This window comes from Talpa occidentalis, unplaced genomic scaffold (genome assembly GCF_014898055.3).
Source record: "Talpa occidentalis isolate TD23 unplaced genomic scaffold, MPIMG_talOcc4v2.1 talOcc4.7, whole genome shotgun sequence".
Lineage (NCBI taxonomy): Eukaryota > Metazoa > Chordata > Mammalia > Eulipotyphla > Talpidae > Talpa > Talpa occidentalis.
The window spans coordinates 125,554,885-125,579,841 of record NW_023605083.1 but is presented as its reverse complement, the minus strand read 5'-3'; the positions used below and the strand labels follow the sequence as shown (position 1 = coordinate 125,579,841).

Genomic DNA, 24,957 nt, shown 5'->3' with positions numbered 1-24,957 from the left:
CTATATTTCAAATGGCCTTGAGCGTTATTTAGAGACACTGAGATAGCTGTTTGTAATCTGCCTTCTTAGAGTCTGCAGATAAAAGGTCTTTCCTACTTCTGTTGGTTTCTATTAGGCAGACTGCCTGCATCTTTGTGTTTCTGATAATAAAGATCCAGCCAGATGGCTTTTTACATTTGCACACTTAGGGACTGAGCTAGACTGAGCCCCAGAACCACTGTAGCCTTCTTTCACGAGGGGCTATTCCCTGTTAGTCTCAGGGGTCTAGTCTTTAAAATGAGAATGAGAATAGTGGTGTCCCATGGGTGAGTAATGTCTTAAAAGTACTTGGGGGGTTGGGGGGGTGACCAGCTGAGAAGTATTTTTAATAATTTGAAATATTCCAAAATATGCTAAGGTACTTCTCGATACTTAAGAATTTCTTTTTAGGGGCCTCCCCAGTTGGTGCAGCGGTTGAGCGCTGGGCTGTGAGGCTGCTCACAGCCTCTGAAGCGCCAGTTCGATCCCCAGCCACTGGCGAGGGTCCCACAAAAGAAAAAAAAAAAAAAACTTTCTTTTTAGAGACCAAAAAGGGGCATTTATTAGAAGCTCACAAAGCACATGTGCCTATTGGGACCAAATTCAACTAAAATATATTTTTTAAATGGCTGAAGTCCTGAAATTGAGGTGATGCACTGTAGGCAGTTTTTAAGTGTTTGCATAGATGTGTATTTGATCAACCTTAAACACTAAGGGCAAGATAAGAATGCCAAATGATACGTTGAAAGGGCATTAAAAAGCTAGTACCAAAAGGAAATGTATGTTTGACAGAACTTTCCCTACTAAAACAAAACTTTTTCTTTTCCTTGGCGCCTAACTTAATTTGAAGGAGGGGTTCTATTGAGTCCCCCTCGAAGGCAACTAAGTCATTGAGGACAGTTACATGTGCACGCAGCCCTGATGCTCAGGAAGTAAAACCTATCTGAGCAAAAGAATTAGTTAACTAGTAGGAAGTCACTAATTACAATTTCTTACAAAATTAAGACTATCTGCAGGGTACTCACTGAAGATTGAAGAGGCCATTCTTGACCTTTTCTGTCTGACCTGAAGTCGCCAGACTTAGCCACTGTCCCCTGTGCACATTCCCAACTCTCTGTCTTTCATGGCTGCCCTGGTCTTGAATGATGGCCTTCATTTGTCAAGACCGTTTCTAAGAGCTGGCCTGCTTATGTTTGTGGGATGTACATACTCTTAACTGTGGGATCCAAACATCACACAGATGGCTTGGTTTAAGCAACCCCTCGGAAACTGTTGTCAAATTCACTTCCTCACCCTCAGGCTTCTGTAGAAGTGATTCTAACCCATAGCTATTAACTCCTTTTTATACTCTAACATCCAACCAATGTATCTTAGCCATTTTTAATCCCGTTACCCAAGATTACCACTTCGCTTTCTGGCATTCAAGAACTCGGCTTTGATTTTTGTGACTTGTGGTATCTTATTTACATCTAAGTTAATTTTTATCTTAACAAGAAACAAAAACCCAGAAGCTCGTCATTTGCTGCAAACTCTTGGCTCCTACCAATAACTTGTGTAATGATGTAGTTGATTCCCCTCAAAGCAATTCCACTGAGATTTTTCTATAAGTTTGTGCAAGACTCATTTTTGGAAACTTATCTAAAATTCCCTCAGTAATGTTTTACCACAGAATAGTCAAAACTTCTTGACTTTTACTTGCCTGTTTGTTGTTAGAGACAAACAAGGGAACAGTATCTCCCATGTCAATCAGCCGTTAAGTCTTCGCAATTGCTACATGCTTCCAGATAGATTTGCTAGCGTCCTGCCTGGTACCTGGGCTTTTGCGGCCACTCAAGTCTGCGTGTGGCCTGCATCGGTTCTCCCTGAGACCAAATAGGTTGTTTTTCTTTATTCAGTGCACTGCCTTTTCTTTTTTTTTCCACACAGTAGTCTTCAACTAGGTAGGGGTTATCAGTGTCTCTGGTCAGTAAAACTAACTTCTGAAAAAAGTTGTTCATGTCAATGGACTCCAGTATCCAATCAATATTATATTCTGCTAGTGATTAAACCTGTTTCAGACCAACTGGAAAGCACTTAAAATTCAGATCCTTGCAAGCTGTCATTGAATATTGGTTCCAGGATTTGGGGAGTAAGTTTGAGAATGGCTTTTTCCCAAACCTTTGTGGCACAATGAGGCTAAAAAAAACCAGGTGCATCCAAGATCTGATTTCAAGTCATGATTTACTTCTTTACAAACACAAACATGATACTTGGTCTTAATAGAAAGATGACATCAGATACACCCAGAAAATGTTCAGCATTGGGACAGCTTCCAGTTCAGCGCACACACACCAAAAAAAAAAAAAAGTAAGTTTTTAGGACAGGAAAGCAAGAAGAAATACTATCTTACATTTTGGTGCAGCAGGAACACTTGTTTGAATATTTTGCTTGAATGAAGTCCATTAAGTGTAAAACTTTAATACTTGTCTTGGGCACTGACCCTAGTGTTTGCTCTAAATGACATTTCATACATGTCTTTGCCTAGTGTACTTAACAATATGTACAGAATTTTAAATGTGATGCTTTGAGTATAAATTTGGTTTGATACGTGATATAGACTATTCAAAGTTGTATATTTTAAATCAAGGAAATGTTTTGTGAACTATTTCTACTGAAGAATGTATTTAAATTAAAATAATTAAAAATAAACAACATGAAGCAGTGATCTGTTAACTGGACAGGTCAGTTATCTGAACCATGTGCATAAGGCACCGCCAGAGCTCAGAAGCACACGATTTAAGAACCATTTGGTAAGGAAGAAGGTGACGTCAAGGTTAGAGATGGCACTAACTATGCAATGAGTTCACAAAGGCGCTGTGTGCCCTATTCTAACGGGAAACCCCATTACGCCATAATAGACCTTCCTTTTTTGTAGCTGAATTCCAAGTCTCCGATGATCCAAAAATGCCAGGACGGCAAGTGTCAAATGCATTGGGTGTGAACTGCACTTTGAACTTGCCCATCCCTTTTTCTGTTAAATCTCTTCACGTAGCTGCTGCTGCTCCTCAGCAGTCCATCTCCCGGTCGAAGGCGGCCTCTCAGGACCTGGAGCAGAGAGGTCGGGAGCTGCCGTCTCTTATGGTAGATGTGCCCCATCACGATGTACCTGCTGCCTGAAAAGTAACGAAATAAAAACCCGCAGAGTTTCACGCATGCCAGGAAACAACAAGATAATACAAGAAAAGTCTGATTATCCTGTTGTACATGTTGGGACTCGGACATTTACGTTGCAGACAACAAGGGAAACAGGCTGGCGACGCTCAGGGGCTCACCAGAGCAGCAGCCAGCAGAAAAGAATAAACGCAGTCTCGGCGTATCCGCAGGATTTTCCACCCCATCTCGCTAGAAAGACGCGGGAGTGGGTGCCCTTCCCTACGCGACCCCCCAAAAAGCCATTTCTAAGCTCAGTTCTGAACAGACCCCCTTATGCTCTTTCCTGTCAACGGTATTCTCGTCCTTCGCCAGCAATCCACAGAGTACCCGTTCTGTGCCCGCCCGTGCCCGTTCTGTGCCCGTCCGTGCCCATGCCGTGCCCGTCCTCGACCCGAGGCGCGGAAGGGGGTGTGGGGCTCAAATCACAGTGACCGAGCCGACGCCTGTCTAAATTCTATTCGCTTTATAACCCCCCCAAAGGCGCTGGGGTGACCGACGCGCGGGCCGCGGCCTCCAGCTCACAGGCGGAGGCACCCGGGACAAAGGGTCGGGCCGCGCCAGTACCGGGTTTCAGCTCCGGGCACGGGCGGCCGCAGGCGGCGGCGTCCAGGGCCAGCAGGTGGACGCGGAGGAAGAAGCCGTCGGGGGCGACGTACAGGCGGCTCATCTTGTACAGCCCGTCCCGGGCCAGCAGCAGCGTCACCAGGCGGACGCCCGCGCCCAGCGTGTCCACGTCGTGCACGATCCCGTTCACGGCTGCTCGAGACACAAAGAGTTCGGACAAACGCGGGACACGCAGTTCCTCCCCCCGCCCCCCCACCCGACGGGGCCCGGGGCCTGCGCTGCGCGTGCCCGGGCGGGGGCGCGGGGGTGGACTGCGGGGGTCCGCGCGAGCGCGCGCGCGCGCCGAGGGCTCGGACGGGCTCGCACGGGCTCGGACGGGCTCGCGGCGGCCGGGTGGGGGAGGGGGAGGGCGGGGCGGGGCTCACCGAACTCGCTGGCGCAGTAGGCCTCGCGCTCGTCCAGGTCCGCCCCGCAGGCGCGCGCGCAGGGCTCGGCGCCGGGGCCCGCGTTCCTCCGCGGAGGCCCGAGGCGCGGCGCGGCGGGCGCGGGCCCCGGGGGCGGTGCGGCGGCGCGCGGCCGGTTGGGGTGGGCGGGGCCGGGCGGGGCCTCGGCGGCGCGGGCGCGCGCGGGCGCGCGCGCGGCGGGAAAGCGCAGGGCCCGGGCGCGCGCGCGGCGCGGGGCGTCCTCCGGCGCGGGCGCGCGGCGCGGGGACGGGCGGTTCTCGGCCTGCGCGAGGCGCGGGCTCGGCGGGCCGGCGGGCGCGCGCGCGGCCTCCCGGAAGCCGGCGCGGTTCTCGGCGGGCGGCGGGGGCTTCCGGGGCGGCGGGTCGGGCCAGGGGCCGGGGGCGGCATCGGCCGCTCTCGGGCGCCGCGGGGCCTGGGGGACGGGCTGCGCGCCGGGCCCCCGCGTCTCCGCTGCGCTCGGGCCGCCGCCGGGGCCGGGCTTCCTGCTGTGGGGCGGCGAGGCTGTGGGGACAAGAGGGGAGACCGGGAGGCCGTCAGGGGGGCGCTGAGCTGAGGGAAGACGCGAGGCCCCGGGGCCGGGGGGCGGGAGAAGCGGGGGGGGGCGCAGAGAGGCCGGAGGGGAAGGGGCGTCTGCGGGGAGGCGACTGGGGTGGGGCCGGGGGAGGCCGGCGTGGGCGGGAGACCCCGGGGGTGCGGGGAAGCGCCTCGGGCCAGAGCGGCCCAAGGGGCTGGCGAGGAGGAGGCTCTGGGAAGGGGGCGGCCCTGGGGCGCCTGGACTGCACCTGCGAGGGGCGAGGGGGAGGCGGGACGCCCGGAATTGGAGGGCGAGGAACGGGCGTTAGCGAGGAGGGCGCCCCTGTCGGGGGGGGGGGGGCGCCACGCCGCCTCAGCTTCCAGAAGGCCGAGCCCCGGCCCTGTTTCCTTCTGCCGCAAAGGAAGAGGGGGCTGAGGGGCTCGCCCCCCAAGAACGAGGCCAGCTGAGACCCTTTTTTCTCAGCACGTGAGAGTCAGGGGCCCGATGGGAACGTCTCGTTGTGCTCAGGGCTCTTCTCAGACGAGCGGCTCAGACCAGCCCAACAGCCTGTTTGTTCTAGGACTAAACATCTCTGACAACTTTGCTTCAATAACAAACTCTTTTTGCCCTTTCTTTAATATATATATAAACATCCGCCTTTTTGCTATTTACAGTTTGTTGAGAAAGTACCCAGAGCAAACCCCGGCGGGGGGGGGGGGGGAGGTCTCGTGTTACAGGTTGTCCTAATTGTTCCAGCGCCCCTGACAACAGAACTATTTGGTTTTCCCATCCGTGTTTACACTGTCATCTGGGTCTGCAGAATCAAGCACTTGGGAGTGGATTTTTATCTGGCTTCTTGGACACCACTTACTGGTAAACCCCAGCTAAGAAGGATTTTTAAAGCCTGCCTGGCAGGCGGAGGCCCCTGGTTGACTATAAAAGCCCACACATCCCCTTCCATTTTTTTTCTCCTCCTCTGATGGTGGGAGAAGCAGCTCCTACAAGGCAGGGCACGAAAGATCATCTGTAAAATTATTCATGATCTTCCCCAGCTTTGCACACAGGTTGGGGAGCGCACTTCAGCCAGACTGGCAGCTGGGCAGCTTTCCATGCCCAGTTACACAATCTCGTCTTGCCATTTGCCCGGGTCCAGAGCCCTCCAAGCGGGCACGGGCACCGGCCTCTTCTTACTCTCTTGCTGCCGTTTTAACGGCTGCGTTTCGGCATTTTCTCTCCTCTTGGGCTGCAGAGCTCGGTCCGCCCATCGGCGACTTTTGCCACACTTCATTGAAGGCGATTTATCTTGCCAAATGGACAATCCTCTTCAACATCAGCTTTCACCCAACAATAATAGCTGGTTACAGTCCGTGTTTTTGCAGAGGTTGATTCTGACTCATTCTGCTCAACGTCGTCCCATCCACAGCTGAATAAAGTCCTGGTGGAGATCCAATTCCTGACTCTCAACTGCTGACCTCCCAACTGCTTCCCCATAGATAGCACCATCTGTTGTCATGGGAAAGATTGCCTGATATTTGGGTTAAATGCCACTGAAGTCATTCAATTTCCTTGTGGAAAAATAACCCAAAGTCAATCGCACCGCGAGGTGCGGAAGCTGTTTTTCCCAGAGATAGTGAACCAAACACCCAAGCCCAAGGCAAACAAAACCACCTTCCCGCAGAGCAGCCCTGGTTTCTCGCTCCCGCGGTCGCTTCTCTCCCCGCCAGGCAGGACACCCGGTGGTTAAAGACTCAGGTGCCCCGAGGCATTTGCTGGGGCTGCAGGGCGAGGGGGGAAGGTCCGAGCCCGGCTCCCCGCCCTCCGCCCCGGCCGCGCTCCCGGCGCTCGGGTCCCCGGGGACCCCGCGAGCCGCCGCCCGGCTCCCGAAAGGCGCCCCGACCCCTTCTGACACTTTCCCTCGGCGGCGCCGGGGCCGCTGCTTAACATGCAAAGTTTCCTCCAGCCCGCCCGGCTCGCCCGAGAGCCTTCCAGTGGCGGGGCTGGCTCCTCTCCGAAAAGGCTGCCAAGACACACAAAATCTTGGGGACGCATTTTGCTCCTCTCGAGCAGAACATCCGCGCAGACCGGGGAGCTCCTCGGGGCGCGCGCTGACCCCGGCTCGGCCCCCCGGATCGCGCCTCCCCCGCGCCCCGGCCCCGCGCCCCGCGCCCCGCGCCCCCAGCCTACCTTTCCTCTCCGCCCCCGGGGCCTCGGGAGCGGATCCCACGAGGAGACAGAGCAGCCAGAGAGCTCGAGCTGTCATTCTCGTAGACACGCTCCCAGACTCTGAACCCCAGCCTGGGCTCGGGCGCTTTCTCTCCCCCACCCTCCCCACACCCCCACCCCCGCTCATGCTAATGAGGGGCAGCCTCGGGGAAACGAGCATCCCTCACCAGCAGACCAGGCAACAGCCCCGAGCCGCGAGGGCTGCTCCCCGCCTCGGGGGGCGCGCACGTGGCCCCTCGCCGCGGTCCCGGGGCGCGCCTGTCCCGGGAGAGCCGCGAACCCGGCGCTGGGAACCTGCGCGGGGCGCGGGCTGGGCCGGGAGGGGGCCTTTCGGGGGTGGCGGGTCGAGAGTGAGGGTGTCGGGGGGCCGGGGGAGAGGGTAGGGAGGCAGGAGGGATGGATTTGTGGAGATCAAGTTAACAGCAAGTAGATGAACGAGCGCTCGAGCCGCCCGGGCGCGTGAATCAGGGGATTCCAGGGGACAGAATTCACCCGGGGGCGCTGCAGGCAGCTTCTGGAGAGCTCCAGTCGCTACAGCCTAAGTTTGTTTAAACTATTTTACTGTATATACAATATACTCGAGAACAAGAAGGGGGAGGAAGCCTCCAGCCAAAAGAGCTTTTCTTCGCCCTTCCTTACCCTCCCCCAGCCCAGCCCCCTGTGAATTCAGTATCTGTCAAGAGTTGAATTCATCCACCAAGCCCCTGCAAAGTGCCTTTTACCTGCCAGGTGTCAGGTGCTTGGGGGCAAAGATGACTTAGCACCTTCCCAGATCTCCAGTGATAGCTCATCTAAAGGAAGATGGAAGTTTTTTTTTCTTTCTAAGAAAAATAAACTCATTCCCTGCTTGGTTCTGATTTTTTTTTTTAAAGATTTATTTATTTATGCATACAAGAGCTGGGGTACAGGCCAGAGATGAGGGGGGTGAGAGGATTCACCAGAGACAGAGCTGGGAGCAGAACAGGCAGATTGAAATACACACACTGCTGAGGGGAGCAGCGGGCGAGACAGGAGAGGTCTGCCAGGCCATGTGGGTTGCTCCCTGGCCGGCCGGGTGTTGAACTCGTGCTGCAGAGGCTGCAGGTCTGCTTCATAGTGTGGTGCTTAACCTTTTGCGCCACCAGGGAGGCCCGGTTCTGATTTCTTGAAACTGCTCTGTGTCTTCGTCCGAAGCTGAGAGGACCCTCCCTCATAATGAACGGGAACAGCATTCACCAAAGGGGGGATAGAAGTTCACCGAAGTAAACCCACACCCTCATGGACGTGTATCTCATTTCAACAGCTTCAAATCCAAAGGGAAGGGGAAACGCAGAGATGAAGCCATTTTATCCAAAGCGTATGAGCCAAAAGTGAGATGCAGCTGCTGAAAGAAATGACAAATTTTGGCTGCTCTCATATCTTAGGTCTCAGAAATAATAGTGCAAATGGACTGACAAGATTCAGGGCGGGAGGAGGAACTGTGTGCTCAAGAGAGACACCGAAAAGCTTTCGGAACAATAGGGAGAGGGCTGAACTCCATCGTGCTCAAGTTCATTTTGGAGGACAAGCAGCGTAGACACATACAACATCTGTTCTATTTTTGTGAAAGAACCAGAGGTGGACATTATGAAGTGACAAGTTTAATTTCAGTTTAAGAAATATTCTAACAACCAAGATCCCCAAGAAAGTAAATTGCTTTGCAAGATTGTGTCAATGACCTCCGGGCCAGCAGAGGCATCCAAAGAGAACATCATGCAGGAATACTCTAGAACAGCTTCCTGAATGAGGTGTGACGTGGTTTGAGGAATACAATGAGGTAAATATTCTTCATCCAGTCACAGGTTTGGCGATGTGAATATAGGGGTTGCTTTGTTGGATGGTTTAATCCTCAACTCTCCACGACTTGAAATTCAATTTGGTCAATGGACCAGATTCGTAAGACTGACTCATGTGAACCAAACTCATAAAAGATAGATGCATAAACCAGAATGGCATGTACCATTTCCAAGGGAGAGGATTCATGAAAGCTGGCCGAGAGGTCCGACTATTCATCCGAAGCTTGCCTGTTGAACACGAAGTCAACTTGCGGCTGAAAGTGGGCTAATCACTTTCCCAAGTCACAGAACTATTCAGATTTTAGAGGAGCAAATTCTCTGTTTCCTCCAAAAGAGTGACTCTCTCGTGCCGCTGCCATGCTTGTGGACGTCAGAGTCACTGTCTCCGGCCTCTGACCAGGACCAGAGAAACACTGAAATTCATGTTTTTGGGGCCCCGTAGAAAAGCTGTCCTCAGATCCCCTTCTTTCACATGTTCCTGCTTTAAGTCAAGTGGAATAAAATTAATTAGGCTTAAGCTTTCTCAGTTACAACCACATCTCCGACATACCTGCTTGAGATTATACTCAAGTCACCCAGATCCAATTTGGGGTGTTCCCGAAACTCTTCTGTTGCAGGAATGTTGTGAATGCCCTGAAGCCCACACCCTGAAATGTAGAGGCGGAGAGCTGACTGGATCTCCCACAGGCTCATAGACGCTCCTGAACTGGCCAGGATTTGGGGCTGGGTCTTGGGCAGCAGCGGGTTGACAGGCTCAGAAACTGTCCCGATGGAGGAAGGCACAGAGGGCTCGATGCGACAATCTATGGAAGCCAGAATGCCAGTGGGGGAATTTACACGTGAAACGGAGCAGGCAGGTAGGCACGATCACGTTGGCCTGGCTGGCATTCTCGTTCTATAAACAAGTCACATGGAAGCCAAACTATCATCAGGGTGCGTGGTAACATAAGCCAGAGCATGGGGAGTTCGTCATTTCATTGGAATGTTTAATGGCATGGGTTTCCCATGGTCTAGTGTGTCCATCCCCACAATAGGTATATACACCTGTCAGGGGGAAGAATCTAGGAGCCTAACTGCCTTCCTTTCCCTGCCAACTTCTGGTGTTTTCAGTGTTCTGCTTAGCAAATATTTATTGAGTATCTACTATGTGTTTTATAATAAAGAATTTGTGCAAGGTTTCTGGCAAAAACCCTTGGAATTGCTCGTCACAGAAGTACCCTGGTTTTTCATGAGCTTCGCAGCTGAACCTGAGTTTATGTGAATGAGAAGACTCCTGGATAGCTTCAGGGTGGGAACTGTGACCAGAAAGATCTCCAGTGTATTAGGGTCAAGACTTTGAGCTAGACCCACCTCCAAGGACGGGAAAGAGACTGGAGATTTTTTTCAATGATGGGGACCTTTTAAGCCAGCTGACCCACACGCTGCAGCAGACCTCTCCTGCCTCGCCCGCTGCTCCCCTCAGCAGTGTATTTCAGTAGATCTGCCTGTTCTGTCAGTATGTCTACCTGTTCTGTTTCAGTATATCTACCTCCCCACTGTCTCTGGTGAGTCCTCTCCCTCACACACACCCCAGTTCTTGTATGCATCAATAAATCTTTTTTTGAAAAAAGGTGTCCATGAAGCCCTCCTGGAAACTCAGTGGCGCCTCCTGGTGGTGGTCATGCTGATCTGCTGGAAGAGAGAGGTGTCAGTCCTAGGCCAGAGGTCAGGGAAGCTGCACTTTGGGGACCCTCCCAGGTCTCCCCGTGTCTCGCCATTTGCTGGTCCAAATCTGTATCCTCTGAAAGAACACTGTGGCTGTAAGTATAACATTTTCCTGAGTTTCCTGAGTTGTGGAGAATGATCCACCTTGAGCAGGACCCAGATTTATAACCAGCTGGCCCGAAATCTTGTCACTAGCCAGCCTCGCCCCTGTACCTAGTGGGGACTAAGAACTCCAAGTGGTTGGAATGAGAACAGAATTGTGTTCCTGCAGTGGCATCAAAATGCCGTATGTCAGGTCATGTTGGGAAAGCCAGAAATGCCAGTGTAGGGTAAGGAAAAAGTATCAGGCTTTTCTGCCCTCCCGCCATTAGGACAGATGAGGGAACCCTGTGGTCCTGAATGCATGCCTGATGGCGGGCACCTGCCGTGGGTACACCTGGGCTGAGAGACTGAGTTTATAAGGGCGGCGTCGCGGGGACGCCAGCAGAAGTCAAGAACAAGCAGAAGCCGAGAGAAGAAGAGGAGAAGCAGAGAGAAGGCCGGAGAGCCCAGATGGAGTGAGGATGTGCTGGGGGCTGGAAGGCCTGCCAGCCTCCCGGCCCCCCAGCACCCCTGCCTGCCGTGTGCCTGGTAAATCCCAATAAAAGACCTGCAAAAGCCACTGAGGACTCTGACTCCTCCTTTACCTGGTCTGCTGGGTCAGAAAACCTGCTCAGTGCCCTGTTCCTGTCTTTACAGCCAGCTACAGTGAGTCTCCAAAAAAGAGCACACTGCAATTGCTTTGATTACTATTAGATGAGTTACAGTTGCATTCTATCGATAGTTCTATTTCAGGGACACCTTTTTTAAAAAAAAAATTTATTGATACATACAAGAACTGGGGTTCAGACCAGAGGTGTGGGGAGGGGGTGAGAGGATTCACCAGAGACAGAGTGGGGAACAGAACAGGTGGATCTTCTGAAATGCACTGCTGAGGGGAGCAGCGGGCGAGACAGGAGAGGTCTGCTGAGCCATGTGGGTCAGCTGGCAAAGGATCAAACTCGTGGCTGTGCTACGTCGTACCGCTCGCTCGTGCTGGCTGCAGTGGCTGGCGATAGCTGGATAGTGCTGAGACTTTAAGCCCTGCGCCACCAGGGAGGCCCATCACATTAGACCTGGTGTTCACATAACAAGACAGAAGCAGCTCTGCCCCCTCCTTATACATTGTATGGAAAAGTTTGCACCCAACTTTTGTACAATATAAATTGTTAAAATGGCACTGCCAGCTTTGTCCATCTGAAGTTACTTAAGGACATAATATTGTTAGGGGGAAAAGGCAGTCCCAAAGCAAATTCCATACAGGCTTTGTGGACTCCACCCCCACCCCAGGTCAAAGCCAAAGACACTGGGAACTCCAAATCCCATCACCACCAAAGGGAAGGTGGCTGGGACCTGAGGGTGGGGTTAAGCAGCCAGGTGGATACAAAAGGCAGACACGTGGGCTTTGGGGGCTCTCTCTCCATTTTGGGGCCCTCGGCCAGCTTGCGGCGTCTGTCTAGCTCTGAGAGTGACTTTGGGGTTTCCAGGTCGTCGGATCGGGTAGGACGCATTAAAGACTTTATTTCCCTATTTTCTCCCTGAGTTGTACATTTTCCTTATTTCTTTTTCTCTTGTAAATAAACCTTTTATTAACCCTTTTGCGTGTGTCTGTAGTAGAGTATTCATAAGTCCCTTTAAAGCGCGCGGGTGAGGACCCACAGCCAGGAACCCGTTTAATATCGGGGTTGCTCTATAACAATATGTTCTCATTTAGACAAAGAGTAACTTGTGAACATTTCAGGCTATTTTCAGTGTTTGCTCTTCTAAAACATCCTGTGTCCCTGACAAGAGAGGAACGGACCTGGTGTGACCTGGTGGAATACTGTCCAGCAGGAGCCACCACTCCTAACATTCGGGTTGAGATAATTCTTTGCTTTGTCTTGTAGGGTGTGGACTAGAGTCCCTGGCCTTATCCACTGGATACCAGTAGTGCCCCCCACCTCCAGTTAGGACAACCTAAACCGTCTCCAGATACTGCCCAATGATTAAGGGTCCCTGTGTGTGTATTGGGGGTGACTCTCATCTCCTCGCCCTCGTTTCTGGCCCCACGCGCTTTCTGGCAATGTACAAGTCCAGGAACGAAGCTCTGCAGTCAAGGAGGGCAAATCCAGACCCCTGCAAGAGAGGGCCAGGCCCGGCCTCTTAATTGCCAACAAGGGATTATTGTTCTGCGTCTCGGGTGTGACTCCCCCGTGGGCGCAGCGCCCTCTGCTGGCAGGTCTTTCCTGAGCGCTGCGGCCCGGAGCGGGCTCCACCTGGGGGGGGTCCTCCTGCCTTCGGGTAGTTTTCTCCTTTCATCTGAGGGGTTTCGGAGGTTCGCTGGTTTCATTGATAGTGTTGTTTGTGGTTCTGCTTCTCACCCTCCTTGTTGCTTTTGCGGTATTTCTTAGAAGAGTAAGGAGAATGACTTTAGTAAATAGCTGATCATATCTGGCTCAAAGAAAAGGAAAAGGAGAATTTTGTGCAAAAACTTCAAATATCTGAAGTTTACCACATTCTTGCATGTGACCTGACTGTAGTTTTCATACTGAAACCTGGTAAATGTTCATGTATGGAAATGCTGAATATTGATATTATATTTTATTTTAATATTAATGCCGGTGTATTTTCTTTTCTTTTTTTAAAGATTTATTCATTCATGCATACAAGAGCTGGGGTATAGGGCAGAAGTGTGGGGGGGGGGTGAGAGGATTTACCAGAGACAGAGTGGGGAACAGAACAGGCAGATTGACTGAAGTACACTGCTGAGGGGAGCAGTGGGCGAGTCAGGAGAGGTCTGCTGCGCCATGTGGGTAGCTCCCTGGCAGGCCAGGGGATAGAACTTGAGCTGCAGTGGCTGCGGACAGCTTCATAGGTTGTGTCTTAATGTTACAGGGCAGGGAGAGGGGCAGCCCAAACCCCGCAAACCTGCCTATTTTAAATGGGTTCTGCCATCCGCCGCATCAACACAAAACATAGGAGACTTTAATGGGAAGGAACTTTAATAAAACTAGGAAACAATACAGGTAAGGCAAAGAGTCTAGTTTCTAAATGAAGCACCCAAAGTGACCCGTCCCCTCGTGGGTAAAAGTCCATCCAAATGGGATCGGCCCAGAACAAGGCCCCAGAGCCTGCCACAAGTCTAAAACATCTTCCAGTGGGGACCCACAGAAAAGGGTCACAAACAACCAGACAAGCCCGGAAGGAAAAGAGCAAAATCAACATCAAGATAAAAGCTGCCATGGTCACCTCTCCACGGGTCTCACCCTCATCTGGGTCACCCCGTCCACGACCAAAAGACAAGCACAGTTTCTTCACGTGTCTCTAGGCTCCACGTGCCTCCTCCAGGTCTCCTGGCTCCATCCTGCTCCCTCCCTCAGTCTCTTCTGCAGCTTCTCTTCCTGCTCAGCTCCACCATCCCTTGGGTGGGGCAGGGAACCTCCCCCTTTCCTGGGGACCACCCTGCTACATTAACTCTTGTGCTACCAGGGAGGCCCAATGCTGGTGTATTTTCGAACATTCTTAAATGATGTTTGAAATTTTGGACTAATACAATGCTAATAAGTATTTGCATTTACCAAGACTTTAAAATTAAAATTCTAAAGTGATCCAGTACAAAAACAAGCAAAACTAATTAGCACTGCTAGAAATAAGACTCCTGACCACCGTGGGAAGTAGGGGATGACTGGAGGGAATCAGGGGTTTTCTGCAGTCAGTGATGTCCCATTGCTTGATCTGGATGCCAGTTATACAAGAGTGTTCAGCTTCTGAAAATTGGAGTGCAACAAATGATGTGTGACTTTTCTATTTGTATGTTATATATCAACAACAATTACTTTTTTTAAAGGTTTATTTTTATTTATTTATGCAGTGGCGATAACTTGATAGCTGAGACTTTAATCCATTGTGCCACCAGGGAGGCCCGACAATTACTTTGAACTCAAAAGCAGAACAACCTATAATCATAAAAGAAATCATGACATTAGTAAATATCTGATCATATCTGGCTCAAATAAAAGGAAAAGGAGAATTTTGTGCGAAAACTTCAAATATCTGAAGTTTAGCATATTTGTCCATGTATTAAGGATTCCTGTCTTTGATTCTGGGTATCTACATCTTTCTTTCAGGAGAAATGGATTTCTCCAATTAATTGTGTCCTAGTAATATACAACTAGTGGGAGCAAACACCGCAGGAGTATGACAAATTCCAGCATTTGGGAACCCTGCCATGGTCTCCTTTGCTGCCAGTCTGCCTCCTTTGGTGATGCTGGGGTTCCAGAATCAAGCCCTCCACTCAGCAAGGGCCTCAGCTAGGGCAAATATACACCCAGCTCACTATGAGCATCCCCAGAAGTATTTGGAAGCACCCTTTGACCTACTCCTCACTTGGCCCCTGAGACTACTTGGGGACAATCAGGGACAATTGGGGAAACAGGGACTAAACTGTTTTCATGGCCCATTGTAGGGTAAATGATGTTATCAGGCTGTTTGGGTCCTCTGAAAGCTTGTGGGTGCCCTGGGGCTGAGGGGTGGGGGTACCTGTGATTGTGAACACCTGGGCCCAGAGGGCACGGGCATGCGCATGTGGAAGTGGGGGCACCTGTGCCTGGAGGCCAGGGATATCAGGACTGCGCTTTGGGGGAACCACTCTGAAGCAAAAGCACAAAGATTCTGAGGCAAAAGCACAAAGATTCGTGGGGGGTTGGGGGGCTTGGCTGCCTCCCTTTCTCTCTCTCAGCCCCCCTGTCCAGTGCCTGCCTCCCTGCATGCAGCCTCCAGACCTGGAGTGCCTGTGTACCTGGTTCCCTGAGAGAGCTTTGAGGTCCTGTAAATACCCACTGAGGACTCCAGGACTCTACCCGTCTGCCCAAGTCGACAGTGAGCCTGCCCTGTGCACTCTGCACTAGACCCATCAGTAATAGACCCCCAGCAGCCCTGTTTATTTATTTAGTTATTTAATGTATTTACTTTTTTTTTTTTTTAGCAGCCCTGTTTATCAAGACTATGAGGCAGTTCCTAGACCTGACAACCCTGACATTTTCTTCCAGCTCCCTCTTTGCTGTGGGGGCTGCCTTGTGCATTGTGGGGTGTTTAGCAGCATCCCAGCCTCTACCCACTAGAGGCCTGAGTAGCCCGCCACCCCCCACCCCACATTGTGACAATTAAAAATGACATCTGGCCAGATGTCCCCTGAGGGGCAAAATTGACCTCTCTGAGAACAGCTCTCAGGTAAGAAAAACTCCCTTCAAGTTGATTTTCAAGTACATTTCAAAGATGTTATGGAACACACCTGAATAATTTTACTTTTCTTTTCCCCTTTAAAATAATCGGGTGCAGCTACCATGAGTTAAAAACTGATAATGGTACTTGATGCCTTTGTCTATTAATAATGTCAAGGACTTGTAACAGGGTGGTCCCCAGGAAAGGGGGAGGTTCCCTGCCCCACCTAAGGGAGGGTGGGGCTGAGCAGGAAGAGGAGAAGCGGCAGAAGAGACTGAGGAAGGAAGGAAGCAGGATGGAGCCAGGAGACCTGGAGGAGGCGCATGGAGCCTAGAGACACGTGAAGAAACTGCGCTTGTCTTTTGGTCGTGGACTGGGTGACCCAGATGTGGGTGAGACCCGTGGGGAGGTGACCATGGCAGCTTTTATCTTGATGTTGATTTTGCTCTTTTCCTTCCGGGCTTGTCTGGTTGTTTCTGACCCTTTTCTGTGGGTCCCCACTGGAAGGTGCTTTAGACTTGTGGCAGGCTTTGGGGCCTTGCTCTGGGCCGATCCCATTTGGATGGACTTTTACCCACGAGGGGACGGGTCACTTTGGGGCTTGATTTACAAACTAGATTCTTTGCCTTTCCTGTATTGTTTCCTAATTGTATTAAAGTTCGTTCCCATTAAAGTCTCCTATGTTTTGTGTTGATGCGGCGGATGGCAGAACCCATTTAGAATAGGCAGGTTTGCGGGGTTTGGGCTGCCCCTCTCCCTGTCCTATAACAGACTCACAAGTACACACTTCACATACCCAAATATGACGAGAGTCTGAATCCTTAAAAACTCAGTCCACATCACATAAAACCCACAGTGGGGACAGAACAAGTCTATGAGCGCTAAAAATAAAATGTACAAAATCTGCGCAGAGGCAAGGTGTGGTGCTCTGCGTGCCTCCTCTTGAAGGACATAAACTCTTTGAAGGAATTACCTCTTCCCCTTTACGGGAAGAATTGGTGGGAGGCTAATTCCTCTGTGGCCCCATGAATCAAAAGGCGAAGGGTCTGTTACAGGTCCATGACACAAACGGGGCCAGTTACAAGCTTCTCCCTGGAACTCTCTTTCTGGAGTGAGTGGTCCTGGAGCGAAGAAAACCTTCAGAGGCACTTCCTGCAGCCCTGGCTGCCTGACTAGTGACAATGGTGACAGCAGTGGTGGCTTCCCAATGGGCATCTCTGGCTCTGCGTCACTGTGCTTCCAGCTTCTTGCTTTTGGGGGACCTCCAGTGTGTCCCTGATGCTTGCTGATCCCCAAGTCTGTTCCTCCAGCCGTGCACGCACCCCCCACCCTCTATTTAGTGCCTCCTCTCCCCCCAGGTGTTTCCAGTGAATCCCGATTGACAGGGCTGGGGTCACTGATCTCTTCCGGTTGCTGGAAACAAGAAGGAACTATAGTAATGGAGAGTGAGAAGTTCTTTGGAGAACAAGCTGCAAGCTGCAAGCTGAAGGCAAGTGTGAGCTTCCAGAAGGAAAGGCTAGTTCAGATTTTCAAATTTCAGGGTAAGCTCAAGCAAGATTGAGACTGACTGGTGTTTCTTAAACTTGCCAATTATGAGGTCACTGGGAGGAGTGTGTGTAGGGGTGAGCGAGTAGGTTTCCATGCCTGGGAGAAAAGGCGATGCTGGGCACAGGGAGACCCCTTTGATGCAGCCTGGCTGCCTGGAGACAGTCTGGGGTACCCAGGCCTGGGGCCGAGGCCAGGTCAGAGCAAAGTCAGAGAGAGGGTCTGGCCTGGGCCTGTAGGAACAAAGTCTCTTCCTCTGAGACAGGAGATAGAATAGGTGAGCTGAGGGAAGATAAAATGCAAAATTTGTGTTGATTGACATGACTCTGGGGTATTCGGTAGACTGCAAGGTTTTCTGACTTCAGCTGAATGAATCAGTGTGCCTGAGCCACAAAACCAAAACATCTGCTAGAGAGAAGAAGCCGGACTGGGAAGGAGACTGAAGGGGTGGATTGATGGGCCAGCCGGTTGAGCACCCTGTGGGCCAGAGCAGACCAGCGGAAGCCAAAGGGTAGACACTGAGACAGGGCAAGCTAGGGTTTTTAGGCCTGGAATCAGTTCCTGACTGGGAGACTAGGCCTGACAATTCCGGTATCAACACCTTCCAAGGAGTTTCCTTAGGAGAAGGATCTTGCTTTGGGGGACCAGGGAGACATTGCCCCCACATGCTGCCTACAGAAGGGAGGGAGGGACAGAGCAGTTCAGATTTTTTGAGCACTAGCTGTTTGCAAGGACCAAGGGGGCCACTGACTCTGAGTGACCAGGGATGAATCAGGGATGAACGGGAAGTGATCCCCTGGGCTTCTCTGTTATTGTTTTTTCTTTTTTTTTAAAGATTTATTTATTTATTTATACAAGCACTGGGTACAGTCAGAAGCACGGGAGGGTGAGAGAATTCACCAGAGCCAGAGCGGGGAGCAGAGCAGGCAGAAGGACCGAAGTACACTGTTGAGGGGAGCAGTGGGCGGCAGGAGAGGTCTGCGCGCCATGTGGGACCCTCCTCCGGTGGCCGGGGAGCAGCCGGGGATTGAACCGACGCTGCAGAGGCTGCGGGCAGCTTCGCAACCCAGCGCTCAACCGCTGCGCCACCGGGGAGGCCCTGTTTTGTTTTGTTTTGTTTTGTTTTTTTAAAAAAAAGATTTATTTTATTTATTTATGCATACAAGAGCTGGGGTGTAGGCCAGAGGTCTCGGGGATGAGGATTCACCAGAGACAGAGTGGGGAGCAGAACAGGCAGACAGACTGAAATACACTGCTGAGGGGAGCAGCAGGCGAGACAGGAGAGGTCTGCTGCGCCATGTGGGTTGCTCCCTGGCTGGGAATCGAACTCATGCTGCAGAGAGCATCACAGTGCTGAGCCTTAACCCCTTGCACCACCAGGGTGGCCCTCTATTTATTAATGTGTCCTGGTTTAAACTTCAGCACTACATTCCTAAGCTTCACAAGGGGAGTAAGGCTATCAGTTAAATTTCTCCATTGGTTGTTCAGTTTTTTTAAATAAATCTTTAATTTTGGAATTATTTCAAATTTACGTGAACATTGCAAAGATAAAATAGAGGGCCCTCCTGGAGGTTAGCATCTTACATTACCAGCTACATTTAAGAAATGAGTATTGTTGCACTAGTAGCTCAATTCAGACTACTTAGATACCAGAGTTTCCCCACTAAGGTGCTGTTTCTGTTTCAGGTTCATATCCCGGATTCCACATCCCATTCAGTACAGAGTTGTTTTTAAGGGAATTAGAGGATTATCACTGATAACTCCTACAAATTTTGCAAGAAGAGAGGATTATCACTGATAACTCCTACAAATTTTGCAAGAAGAGTTTAAACTTTTCAAGCCAGTCCCATTGAGCCAGTCTGAAAGGCTTAATAAATTCTTTTTATTTCTTTTATTGCGCTAATTTTCAAGACACACACACACACTGTGCGTTCTCAGTACAGTTTGTTGTTCATAATCATTTGAGAACAGAAACCATAAATTATGTTTATTATTTGTGTATGTTGTAAATGTGTGTTTGTTTTTCTATGAACCCCTTAGTACTGTAGATAAATTTGTTTGGACTTAGCATCATGGAATGTGTGTACTCACCTCTTGGATAAGGATAAGGAGAAAGTTTTTGTAAGTGTGGTTGCCCCTCCGGGAAGCTCAGCTAGAAAAGATAAGTAGAACAATAAGTGATTCCATCTGTCCACTTAGCACTTTGGGCTTTTTAAGTGCACATTTTAAAGGACAGATTTAAATCAATAATATATCCTTCTTGGCGTCAGATCTCACTTCCAATTGCAAGCTCACAATTACAGTTTTTAAAAGGAGGATATGCATTTCCTAACCTGTAAATACTATCACCACAGAGATCGCTGTAGAGAAGAGCGAAATAGCCACATTTCAAAATTCGCTTTATTACAAGCAGTGCCTGCCATCACCTGCCTCACCACCAAAATAACTCCGGCACGACCCAGATGGGACTCGAACCCACAATCCCCAGCTCCGGAGGCTGATGCCTTATCCATTAGGCCACTGGGTCACCACAGGATCCGGGTTCTCACACCGTCTCCTTACGTGATGCCATCATCGCGCCCCGCCCCCGCGCTCCGCGGACTAGCGTTGGGCGGTGAGTGATTTGGGAGCCGCCCCGGGCGGCGGCCACGCGCGCCTGCGCTCTCGACCGGACTGGCACCCGTCTCCCACGCGCCTGCGCTCTCGGCCGGACTGGCGCCCGACTCCCACGCGCCTGCGCTCTCGGCCGGACTGGCGCCCGACTCCCCACGCGCCTGCGCAGTCCCGGAGGTGCGTGTCCGGCTCTGGGGGTGCCTTGTTGGGGGGCTGCTTCTCGCACGGTGCTCGGCCCTGGGGGCTCGTGAAGCTCGACCGGGGAACTCTAAGTAAAATTCTGCGCCTGCCTGCCCCCCGTTCTAGTTCTGTGTACTGGGGCGGGTCCAGGATCTCAGTCTAGAAAGTTCTCAGGTCCCGCCCCGTCGCCCCTGCGGGTCTGCGTCCTCCGCGGGGGCCCTGCCCGGCCGGCGCGGGGTCCCCGGGGAGAGCGGACCCCGGGTCGGCGCTTCTCCCCCGCTCGTCTGCTGCCCCTTTCCTCCCCTGTCTCCTCTTTCCCTCTGGACTGAAGAGAAATAGATAAAATGAGGTCCCTAACCACAAAATAGGGTGTAAATATATGTATGTAAATATATATAATTTTATATATAAAAATACATAATTATATAATTCTAAAGCTACGTCTTGCATAAAGATGGAGCGTTTCTGATTCCATCCACCATACTATTGCTTACAAGGAAGATGCAGTTGTGATTTAAAAAAAATACACGTATTGGCCCTTTTTTTAAAAGATATATTTTTATTTATTTATGCATAGAACTGGGGTGTAGGTCAGAGGTGCGAGGACTCATAGAGGTAGAGTGGGGAGCAGAATAGGCGGTTGGATCTACTGAAATGCACCGCTGAGGGGAGCAGCCGTGGAGACAGGAGAGGTCTGGGGCCTCATATGGGTCAGCTCCCTGGCTGGGGATCGAACTCATCTGGCAGGAACTCAACGGGCAGTGGCTCCAGACAGCTGGATAGTGCTGACTTTAACCCCTGCGCCACCAGGGAGGACCTGGTCTTCTTTTTAGGTACTTTGTATCTGTTCGTTGCGAAATTGTATAAAATAGGAGCAAGCCGAGCAAAGAATTGAAGTTGACCTATCATTTCAAGTTAACTACTAATATTAACATGATCGTAGTGACAGCAAAATGACAAATTGGGAAGTAAAAACAGCCCGAATCCAGATTAGCTATATTCTGCTTCATCCCTGGTGGAAGAAGTGCAGTGTTAGTGTTCTGACTACCAGGTAATTGAATTGGGCCCTTCAAGGTGTGAAGGCAGCGTCAGAGCTGGGTGCACACCAGTAGCCAGATTAGCCTCAATAGCAAGAAGTGGATGTTGCTGAGTCTATGTGCAGCCTCTGTCTCTGACACCTTGGCCACGAAATTCATAATCTCCCATTTATCAAGCACTGGCCTGGTGGGGAAGGAAGGTAATGGGTATCCGCAAGCAGTACATCACCCATCACTGAATTTTAAAGCTCGTGCTACAATAGAGTTCTTTGGGTGAACATGACTCATTCACACCCTCCAAATCCATTCCGAGAAATCCGATTCCTTCACCCAAACTACCTTTGTCATCAGTCCTATCTCAAATCCCTGGCTATATTGTGTGTGACTCTGTCATAAATCCGTGGTTGCAAGAGGCAGAAAACCCAACCCAAAACTGGCTTAAGCAAAAAAGGGAGTGTACCCAGTTATATAACTGGAAACTTCAGAGACAGGCCTATGTACAAATGTGTCTTGATCAGGGACTTAAACAGTATCGTCTGGATCTGATTTCTCTCTATTCTCTTCTGCTCCTTGTTACTGCATTCTCAAACAGGTTCTTTCCTCACAGTGGCGAGTATTTACAGTAGCTGCAGATTTTACATCCATTTCATAATTCCAAGTGCAGAGGGAGTGTATCTCCTTCCCCTCCACAGAACAGATAGTAATTCTACCTTGCAGAATCATGAAGATGAAGAAGTCCCGAACCTACTCTTATCACGCCACATTGAGTCACACGCTCCTCCTGAGCCAATCTCTGCAACCTAGGGGAAAGAATCCGCGCTCCCCCCACCCCCTGAAATCAAGGAGCTTTACTTGAGGAAGAGTGGGTGAAATCTACCTCTCCAACCACCTGGGCTGGTCTGAGTGAGCAGTGACTCCCAAAGGAAAGTAAAAAATAACTCTTTTAACAGAAAAATGAATACCGGGCAACATAAACAATGAATGCCCATTATATTGACCATTCAGACATACTAATTTTCACTATTTGGGAATCAGATCCTCAACTCAGAAATGTACCCTTTCAGAAAAAAAAAAGGGGGGCCTCCCCTGTGGCGCAGCGGTTGAGCGCTGGGTTGCGAGGCTGCCCCGTGGCCTCTGCGGCGCCGGTTCGATCCCCGGCTGCTCCCCGGCCACCGGAGGAGGGCCCCACATGGCGCGCAGACCTCTCCTGCCGCCCGCTGCTCCCCTCAGCAGTGTGCTTCGGTCCTTCTGCCTGCTCTGCTCCCCGCTCTGGCTCTGGTGAATTCTCTCACCCTCCCGCGCTTCTGACTGTACCCAGTGCATGTATAAACAAACAAACAGACAAATAAATGGATAAAGCATGCCTCTATTAAGAGAAAAAAAAAAAAAAAAAAAAAAAAAAGGGGGTATCAGATGTAGCACTCAGGCTTTCACCAGTAGAGAAGTTTATCGCTCTACTTTCCTCCAGGGCAGCATCTGAGAGAAACTGTATACCAAGAGCCGTATACTCCAGCTGATGCCAACATCACAGGCAGAGAGAGCACCTGTCTTGATTTCTGTTTTCTTCATGAACTGGTCACAGAGAATGCCCCATGAGGCCACAGACATAAACTGACGGCCTGAAGTCAGAACGCTAGGAGTGTAAGTCTTTTGTTGATATAATTAATGTCTGCCCGGAGAGTGGGGTTGGTCCAAGTCCCTCCCCTCCTCCTTGCCCTGGTAGTACTAAGCTAGCCCAACTTCATGGTTATGGGAGGTCAGATAAATCTCAATTCATGTGAGCAGCTCACAGGTCATGGTCATTTAGTGTCTGGTAGGTAGTCAAGAGCTGTTTCTCTAAAGGAGAATAGTTACGAAGAGTCAAAAGTGGCACCAAAGGTGCAGTTTTGCTTCTGAGTTACTTTTTTTTTTTTTTAAAGATCTATTTATTTATTTATTTAAAGATTTATTTATTTATTATTTATTTATTTATTTATACAAGCACCGGGTACAGTCAGAAGCGCGGGAGGGTGAGAGAACCCACCAGAGCCAGAGCGGGGAGCAGAGCAGGCAGAAAGACCGAAGCACACTTATTTATGCATACAAGAACGGGGATGTAAGTCAGAGGTGTAAGGGGTGAGAGGATTCACCAGAGACAGAGTGGGGAACAGAACAGGCAGAGCTACTGAAATACACTGCTGAGGGGAGCAGCCTATGAGGCAGGAGAGGTCTGCTGCGCCATGTGGCCAACAGGGGGAATCTAACTCATGCTGCAGGGGCCTCTGACACCTTCATAGGTTGTGTCTTAACCCCTTGCTCCATGGGAGGAGGCCCAGTAGTGTCTTTCAAAGGCAATTTTCACTTAATGTTTGAGTTGTTTACAGCTCACAGAATAGTTGTTGACAGCATGGATCTGGAAACAGTTAGCCTGGGTCTGAATTCTCTCTCTCCCATTTGCTGGCTGTGTGAACCTAGACAAGTTACTTAACCCCTCATGATTCAGTCTTCTATGAAATGGAACCTTGCAGAGTTGTGAAGAGTAAATGTATTGATATATGTAAACATTTAGAACATGTACTCAACAGTTTCAAGCATAAGGAGATCCCACTTAACTGGTTCAGAGTTAGGGCAGGCTGTTCATCAGCACTTTCATGGTTCCTCTGCAATAGTCTTCAGATTTCTGGAACTTACATCCCTCAGTTCAATAGAACAGAGCCTGCTTTCCTACCTCCAATCATTAGAGGAAAGGCATAGGCTTTCAACCAGATGAACTTAGGTCACATGCTTGACCCTAACCAAAAGAATGTCCTACAGTGACTAGTTTAGGGGTGAATTCCTTCCACATTTTGCACTTAAGGGCATGGGATTCTGCTGATCGGGTAGGTGGAACAGCATTGGCCTGCTATGAACCTCAGGCAGCTATGCAGTGAGCAAAACTGGTATAAATGCCTGCAAGGATGGACAAAGTTCACTGAGTTTGTTTATATTAAAAGAGAAACCAATATAATTTTCTAAAAATACTTTTTAGAATGTAGAAAAATTGCACAGGCAACAGAAATCACTCATAATCCTAAGACTCTGATTACCATCTTTGATGCTTTAGGGGAAAAAAATACATGGCAAGAAAAGTGCAAACATTTTATTCAGAAATGTCTAACCCAGCACAGAACATTATTGGAACAACTTGCAAAATTTAAACAAGGACTATACGGTAAAAATAGCAGGCAAGTTCAATTGTCCTAAATTTGGGAATTGTGGTGTGGTTATATGAGAATGTCCTTATTCTTAGAAGATATTTGCTCAAATATTTAGGGGTAAAGAGACATGATTTCTGAAACTTACTTTCAAATAGTACAAATAGTATATATACACACACATAGAACTAGCAAGTGGGAAAAATGGTAACACTTGCAAAACACATAAAAATGTACAATTCTTCTATATTTGAAATTGTTTAAAAACCTGGAGAAACATGCATAATAAACCTTTTTTTTTTTTTTAAGATTTATTTATTTATTTATTTATTTATTCATACAAGCACTGGGTACAGTCAGAAGCGCGGGAGGGTGAGAGAATTCACCAGAGTCAGAGCAGGATGCAGAACAGGCAGACGGACCGAAGTACACTGCTGAGGGGAGCAGCGGGCGGCAGGAGAGGTCTGCGCGCCATGTGGGACCCTCCTCTGGTGGCCGGGGAGCAGCCGGGGATCGAACCGGCACTGCAGAGGCTGCGGGCAGCTTCGCAACCCCACGCTCAACCGCTGCGCCACCGGGGAAGCCCCATAATAAACCTTTTGTTACCACATTTGTGGCTTCTCTAGATTTTTATAACTA

The 24,957-nt window shown here is 50.2% G+C and overlaps 1 protein-coding gene, 1 long non-coding RNA gene and 1 other non-coding gene across 3 annotated transcripts; 1 reads left to right on the top strand and 2 right to left on the bottom strand.

Moving 5' to 3' along the window:
• Window positions 1-644: 644 nt before the first annotated feature.
• CUNH17orf58 (chromosome unknown C17orf58 homolog) lies at window positions 645-7,026 on the bottom strand. Its single transcript, XM_037494182.2, has 4 exons — window positions 6,937-7,026; window positions 4,200-4,739; window positions 3,775-3,966; window positions 645-3,170 (listed from the first exon to the last, which is right to left on the bottom strand). The coding sequence occupies exons 1-4, from the start codon at window positions 7,010-7,012 to the stop codon at window positions 2,980-2,982; spliced, it is 999 nt and encodes a 332-aa protein (XP_037350079.1). The 5' UTR covers window positions 7,013-7,026; the 3' UTR covers window positions 645-2,979.
• A 12,743-nt stretch (window positions 7,027-19,769) lies between these two features.
• Window positions 19,770-19,842, bottom strand: TRNAR-CCG (transfer RNA arginine (anticodon CCG)). The gene has a single exon. It is a non-coding gene; the product is annotated as a tRNA-Arg (tRNA).
• A 232-nt stretch (window positions 19,843-20,074) lies between these two features.
• Window positions 20,075-24,341, top strand: LOC129144831 (uncharacterized). The gene is made up of 3 exons (XR_008549544.1): window positions 20,075-20,105; window positions 22,614-22,786; window positions 24,228-24,341. It is a non-coding gene; the product is annotated as an uncharacterized LOC129144831 (long non-coding RNA).
• The last annotated feature ends 616 nt before the right edge of the window (window positions 24,342-24,957 follow it).

Coding starts and splice junctions, on each gene's coding strand:
- CUNH17orf58 (XM_037494182.2), bottom strand. CDS start 7,012: ATGACAGCTCGAGCTCTCTGGCTGCTCTGTCTCCTCGTGGGATCCGCT. Junction 3,967..4,199: donor CTACTGCGCCAGCGAGTTCG/GTGAGCCCCGCC, acceptor TGTCTCGAGCAG/CCGTGAACGGGATCGTGCAC. Junction 3,171..3,774: donor GTGCCCGGAGCTGAAACCCG/GTACTGGCGCGG, acceptor GTTACTTTTCAG/GCAGCAGGTACATCGTGATG.